This window comes from Peromyscus leucopus, chromosome 17, assembly GCF_004664715.2.
Source record: "Peromyscus leucopus breed LL Stock chromosome 17, UCI_PerLeu_2.1, whole genome shotgun sequence".
In the NCBI taxonomy this organism is placed as follows: Eukaryota; Metazoa; Chordata; class Mammalia; order Rodentia; family Cricetidae; genus Peromyscus; species Peromyscus leucopus.
Genome location: NC_051077.1, coordinates 30,996,888 through 31,004,482, shown reverse-complemented (window position 1 = coordinate 31,004,482; position 7,595 = coordinate 30,996,888). Strand labels below are relative to the sequence as shown.

Below are 7,595 nucleotides of genomic sequence, written 5' to 3'. Positions count from 1 at the left end.
TGAAATGCAACACCTTCCCCCACAACACACACACACACATACACACACACACACACACACACACACACACACACACACACACACACACACACACACAGAGGCTCAAGTTCTGAGTCCCTGCTTCTCTGCCGGAGGTGTAATTTAGGAGCCTGTAGAATTATAAGCACATTGGGCCTAACTGGAGGAAGCAGACTTAGGGGTGGGAATTGGAAGGTTCTGCTCATCTTCGTCCCCTCTGACACCTGGTCCACTGTGCTGTGAAACACTCTGTCGCACACATCTGCCACCAAGGACTGAGCGGCCCTGACATATCACCCCTACCAGAATGAACTGAATATCCCTGACACTGTGAGCCAGAATGAATATTTTTTTCCTCTTCATTTGTTTCTATTAGGCAGAAGGATCACAGGGGCCCCAAAACAACTAATACAGAGCAAATGGGGAGAAGTTGCTATGGAAGATGTAACTGGTACAGTTGGCGAATGGGACTATAGACTCTAGATTAGATAACATTGTGTTCTTATTAAATTTCCTGGATTCAGCGGGCACGCTATGTTATATCTCCTTTCTTAGAAAAGGCTAGCTAATGTTTAGATAAAGTGGTACACACAGTATATTCTCAAATGATACAGAAAAAGATACAAGCCTGCACACACCACACACCAAACATGACAAAAATAAATTAAGCTAAGTTATTTTAAATTGTTAATTTTTGGCAAAGGGTGTATGTGCATGTGCTATACCATGTTTATAATTTTCCTGTAAGTTCAAAAATACTTCCAAGTGATGATTTTTATGAGCAGAAGGAAGTGCCTAACCAACGGAGAAATTTTCTCTTGCCAGGCATATAGTTAACGGTGCAGTATGAATAATTATGAGTGAAGTGTACAACACAAATACTTTCAATTGTTCCCAGACAGTATATAGTACAGGAAAAGAATTCTCAAAGACTAAAAATGTGTCTCAGTCAGTAAAATACTTGCTTCACAAGCACAGGGCCTGGATTTGATCCTTGGTATCCACAGGAAAAATCTAGTGTGACATCTCATGCCTATAATCCCAGCGCTCGGAAGGAAGATCTCCAAGACCTGTTGGGCAGCCAGAAAGACAGCTGGTATTGACCTCTTGATTTCGTATGCACATGTACACACTTGCCCATGCATCCACACCAGTACACCTGCAAATACACATACACACATACACTCCTCACATATACATGAGATACACACCACACTAATATAGTGAAGTTATACAAAAATCACAAACTCCTTCAGACAAATTTATACATTTTAAATAAAAATAACCAGCAAGTCTTTGGCTTAGTCCACAATCCCACTAATGAGGAGGAGGAAATATTAAAACATATTGGAAAAAAAATCCTGGGCCTTTAATGATTTGTCATAAAACAGTGACTTTAACAAATTTAAGAGGAAACTAAGCACACTGAGAACACTGAAGACAAGCTGAATGCCCCCCCCCCAACTCAGCTTCAAATATTTATGGTTAATCACTGCTGGGGATGCTGTGAATGTGTTGCTCTGATTGATTGATAAATAAAAGGCTGATTGGCCAGTTGCCAGACAGGACTAGCAGAGAAGAGAATTCTGGGAACAGGAAGGCTGAGTCAGGAGTCGCCAGCCAGACAAAGGAAGTGAAATGTAAAGGCACTGGTAAACCACAAGCCACGTGGCAACTTATAGATTTAATAGAAATGGGTTAATTTAAGATGTAAGAACTAGTCAATAGTTAGCCTGAGCTAATGAACAAGAAATTTTAATTAATATGATCTTCTGAGTGGTTATTTTATAAGTGGGCTGCGGAACTGCAGGGGCCCAAGTGGGCCTGGAGAAAACTCCAACTACAAATCACTGCAAAGAGAGCCCTCAATCTTATGGAGAGTTAAGAGATGCTCTCTTGAGTTTCACAGTTCCCTAAAAGCACCCACAAGATAATGTAAAGCCAAAAGAAAAGCAACTATCAATAATCAATAAGTTGGTATCAATAATACTAATCCATCTTGCTAGAGGTAAGGCTGAGTCATCCTTCTACATACTTGTGGCATACTACAAAAATGATCGCCATATAGTCAAAACACAATTAAAGAGCCTAAGATACATGCTTATTTTCAAGTATTGTTACTTTTCTGCATTATGTTTGTCACATTGGCTAGCTTTAAATCCATTTCATTTTGGGTCTATACTTTCATGCCACAGATATGGTTCCATCCCTAGTAGAGAGTAATGTGCCTGTCACCATTTCATCCCTATTCTGACCTCTTGATTCTCTGCCACAGCTCTTTAGAGATGGAGTTTGAATGGCTTTTATTGGAGGTGCTTGTGAGGGGGAGGGAAATGACCTCGAGTGCTTCCAGAAGGTTCCATGAACCATGGTGCCCTGCATCGGACTGAAGTGAGTGGGTTTAGGTCACCAGCTGGGGGGAAGGGAGGCCAGTGAGACTTGAAAGAAAGGGATGTGAGAGTTATCTCAATGGGAGAGATGACAGGAAATTACCGAGTAGTTTGGGATCATGGGGTCTTATGGCTTAAGTTCTTCCTTTTATTTTGTGTTTCAACATTTGAGGACTAATTTCAGAGATTCTGGTGATGGAGAACATTGCCAAATTGTGGAGTTTGCACTTTATAACGTTGGTGTTGAGGAACCAGCAAATGTTTATAAGCAGATCAGTGATATAATCTGAATTTTGGGAAATCAACTCTGGCATGACTTGGTGGAAATAGAAACTTCAATAAAATAACTAGGTCAGACTCGATGTCAGAACAGACTTCTGGGTGGACAAACAGGAAAATAGCGGCTGCTCTCTGTGATGAGTGACTGTGGATCTGGTCATGTTACTAAGGAGACAGGATCTCAGAAAGGGATTCTCTCAGTTTTCCATCCCTGCATCAGAACACCCGAGAATGCCAAAACAACAGGGTTTGTTTTCATTCACTATTTCAGTCCACGTGTCCGGGACCAGGGTGAGTTAGAACATCATAGCAAAGGGCATCCAGGCAGACAACTGCTCACTTCACTGAAGCAGGGAGGTGGAGTTATAGAGAGAAAGGGTCTGGGGACATGACACACCCTTCCAAGGCACACCTCCAATGGCCTACTCCCTTTCACCAGACTCCACCACCAACAGTCCATTCAGTTAAGAGTTCATCAACAGACACATCAATGGAGTCAGCTAGAACCCTCACGATCCAATGGCCTCTCAAAACCCCTTCATCTGGCAAACCAGCCTTTCATACAAGAGGTTTCAGGGGACATTTTTAGATTTTTAAACCATAACAGAGATATAATGCACACTACTGGTTACTTTTGTATACATGCCCATGTTTTATTTTCTTCTTCTTCTTCTTCTTCAAAACTGTTTCTAAGAAGAAGAAAAAGAAATGACTAACATAGTTTATGCTTCTTTGGTTAGGACTGTATGACTTCTATCTGTATTCTTAGCTCCACTCCAAGTCTGTAGGACAGAGTCTTGTACTAGGGTGTCCTGAAGTCCCTGGGAAACACATGGATGAATCCTAGAGAGTTTGTGAGCTCCCTGAAGGACAAGCAAGATTTTGTCATTTTGTGCCTATGTGCTTTTTTATAGAAAGACGATATTTTGGATCCTTAAATGAGTAAGAGACTCACAAAGGCCATGATCCGAGATCTTAGCCAGTGAGAAGGGACTTAGAATATCAAGCCATAATTTTAAGTCTTTTTATTTATTTTTTTGTAGTACAATATTTATAATAGAAACTGGCTGAAAATACCACATGCTAACAGACAATATGATACACAAATAGGGTGGGAGCAGACAGGAAAGGGCGGAGGCCACAGACCTACACCAGGAGCCTTTCAATAGACTGCTGGGTGGACTGGATCTGCTGCTTGAGCTGGGAGCCTCCTTTGATGGTAACAGAACAGGTGATGACAGGTCTGGAGACCCCACAGGCCCGTCCTAGGGCCTGCTTGGAGCGCACAAATACATAGGGGACATTCTTGTCTTCACACAGCAGTGGGAGGTGCAGGATGATCTCCAAGGGCTCAGCGTCTGCTGCCATCACAATGAACTCAGAGATGACCCTGTTGGCTTCACTGGCTCCTTTCCGAAGCTGCTTGTCGTTACATGACTGCTGAACGAGGTCCAGCAGCTTCTTGGTGGGGTGGGCATCTGCGAGGGGATAGGCCTTCGGATTTACATCAACCTCTGTCATGGCTGCAGTGTGCCAGCTTTGCTGCGATCCGAGAACAGCCCACCTCAGACAGGCTGAAAAGCCGAGCGGAAATCACTTCATGAGCAGGAGGAAGCAGAAGTCTAATTTTAAGTCTTAAGTTGCCCTTGATCCTACTTTGATCTGGACTTGGTTTGTAACTCAGTTTATAATTGAACTTCTACGCCAGTCTTAAGATACACTTCCATCTGGATCCTAGGGACAGTCAAGCCAGTAGACTGAGTACTATACGACTGGACTATGGTGTTAGAGGTTGTGAGGAGCAAATAGGCTGGAGGGAATATGGAGGGGGACCTGGGATGCTGTAATGTTTTGTTTCTTAATCCAATTAAGCTGGAAAATTTGTGACGCTATATTCACACACATGTTTTCCTTTATGTGTGTTGTGTTTCATTTTTTTTAATTGACCAAATATAGTAATAAGATTCTTCTTTCATGTGTCATAATTGGAGGGAAGGAGAGTTTGGCTTCAACCTGATCTGAATTGGAGCCTGGCCTTCTTATCTACCGGGGATATATCTTTCCTCAGTAGTCTTTATTACTGATTCTCACTTTCTTTACTTGTTACTCAAGGCTATCAAGTACCTATATTTCAGGGTTACTGTAGGGAATATGGATCACATAAATAAAGTACTAGAACTGTGGAAACAAAATGAATATGAAGTCATTTGTGCCCATCCCTAACCAAAAAATAATAAATAAAGACGGTGAGTTCATGCAGATATTTCTGACATCCAAAACAATTGTAAAAGACTTTGTCGGAACTACAACATCACACGATGATCTTTGAGACCTTACACTGAAGAGCCTTCTACAGAGCATCTGTCCAACAACTGCCTAGCTAACCTTGGTCTGACCGAGCCCTAATTATTGATCCTCATATCAAAAACGTTTCAAAACAACTTAGGTAATCTTTCCCATTTTGCCTTTAAGAACCTCCTCTTTGCCGTAGCCTCTTTGATATACTTACTATATTACACATATTCTTTTTCTTTTTTTTTTTTTGGTTTTTCGAGACAGGGTTTCTCTGTGTAGCTTTGCGCCTTTCCTGGAACTCACTTGGTAGCCCAGGCTGGCCTCAAACTCACAGAAATCCGCCTGACTCTGCCTCCCGAGTGCTGGGATTAAAGGCGTTCGCCACTACCGCCCGGCTCACACATATTCTTATTACAATGCTATTCTCAAATGTGTTTAACTTTTGGAGACTCTCTGTTCTTCACTTTGGCAGCTCTATCAGAGATGCCTGCTCTTCACGGTTTCTGTGAGGTTTAGAGACAAGTCAAATATCCGACACTAAACTCAACCCCCTCTTTTGCCCATGAAGGTGTAGCCTACAGGTTGACGCTCCATGCAGCTAATGGCCATGTGATGTAGTTCTGAACAATGAAATGTCTGTCGAGCCATGCTTATATTGGAAAGAAACATGACTGGTGCCACTGCCTTGTGTCTTGAATTTTTAAACTGGCCAAAATGGCACTAGCCACCTTGTGACCTGGACTAGGCATGAGAGAACAGCTAAGAAAATTCTCGAGGCACCGTTGAGCAACAGAATCAAAGCTCGAATCCCCCTGTCTCTGCACTCTCTGCTGTTGGCTTTTAAAGTCTATGTAAGTCACTTTTCTGATCAGAACCTATTTCTAACTGGAACGCACTTTAACTTCTGTTATTAAGCACAGCACAAGTTTTTGATACTTTTACGTGACCGCATCCCGCTGCTATTTTCAACTGGCCAGCGATCAACTAAACATGGCAGACAAGTACTGTTGCTAGCTTCCAGCTGTGGGATTTGTGTAAATAGATAAAAATCCAAGACTCTTCCTGCTAAATGTTAGGCCGTTTTTCTCCTCTTGAGTTTCTCAGACATTCACAGTTCTGGTTAGGATGTTATGCTCAATCAATAAATATCTGCCTTTAAAAAGAAATCATGTGGCGGGGCGTGATGGTATACACCTTTAATTTCCGGCACTCAAGAGGAAGAGGAGGGGGGGGGCAACTCAGTGAGTTCAAGGCCGGATTGGTCTATGTAGCGAGTTGCAGGCCAGCCAGGGCTACATAGTGAGACCCTCTCTCCCCCTACCCCCAAGAAAGTCTTGAACCAGCCCCTCTCGGAAAATTTTAAGGACTAAAATTTCATATTGCGGATGTTTCCTGTATATTCCTCTCCTTCACACCAGCCTGCCCCTTCTCTCAGGAAGACTCTGCTGTGTTTGAGATGATATCTAAGTCCACATTCCTTTTAGTGAACTGGGCATCTTTTGGGTGGTGAGACAGAACGTGTCCATATACAGAAAGTAGTCACCACGTGTGTCACACTCTGGTGAAGGGCAGGCTGGGTGCACGCCTTGTGTGTTGAAGGCTTGTTTCCCAGCTGGTGGCACTATTGGAGGTTAATTGCATCATGAGACACTGACTTCATCCATAATGGGTTAATCCACTGATAAACTCACAACTGAATGGGCTGTCAGGTGGGAGGGCCTGCTTGGAGGAAGTAGGTCACTACGGGGCATGCCTTTGAAAGGTATCTCTTATTCTTGGACCCTTGCTTTTTCCTTCCTTCCTTTTTCTCTGCCTCATACCTGACCACCATGAGGTGAGCAATTTTGCTCTGCCATGGCCTCCCACCATGATTTCCCATCTCAGCCCACCTCAGAAACAAAGCTTCCAGCTGACCGCAGATTGCAATCTCAGAAACCATGAGCTAAAACAAATCTCTCCTCTGATGCTGTTTCTGTCAGGCGTAGCGATGATTGATCTCCATCGTCAACTTGATAGAACCTGGACCCACTGAAGAGTAATGCCTTTGGTGTATCGATGAATGCATCTCCGGAAAGGATTTACGGAGGGGTGAAGACATGCCCTCAGGGTGGATGGCACCGTTCTGTAGGGGGCCCAGATTTAAAGAGATCCAAGAACAAAAGCAGTACACACCTGCCTGCTTTTGCTGCTTCTTGAGGCATCGATGCTGCCATCCCCATCAGACTGTAGCTTCTTCAGCCTTCCAACGTGGAAGAGGACCAGAGACTCACCTGGAAACTTCTAGGTCCTCATCGTTGGATTGTGACTTCTGAAGTGCCCAGCACTGTGGAAAGAACAGCTATCTCAAACTCTCTGTATTTCTAAGGTACAGGCAACCATCATTGGACTACCCAGTCTCTCTTGTGTAAGACAATTGAACACATCTAGCTTTTTTTGTTTGTTTGTTTTTCGAGATGGAGTTTCTCTGTGTAGTTTTGATGCCTGTCCTGGAACTCACTTTATAGACCAGGCTGGCCTCGAACTCACAGAGATCCACCTGCCTCTGCCTCCCAGGTGCTGGGATTAAAGACATGCACCACCACTGCTGGGCCCATCTCCTTTTTATAGTAATAT

The 7,595-nt window shown here is 43.3% G+C and overlaps 1 protein-coding gene across 1 annotated transcript; it reads right to left on the bottom strand.

Moving 5' to 3' along the window:
* Positions 1–3,833: 3,833 nt before the first annotated feature.
* Positions 3,834–4,208, bottom strand: LOC114701149 (NHP2-like protein 1). The gene has a single exon (XM_037211572.1). The coding sequence runs from the start codon at positions 4,206–4,208 to the stop codon at positions 3,834–3,836; it is 375 nt and encodes a 124-aa protein (XP_037067467.1).
* Positions 4,209–7,595: the final 3,387 nt, after the last annotated feature.

Bases quoted from the DNA above. Each gene is read 5' to 3' on its own strand.
- LOC114701149 (XM_037211572.1), bottom strand. From the start codon at position 4,208: ATGACAGAGGTTGATGTAAATCCGAAGGCCTATCCCCTCGCAGATGCC.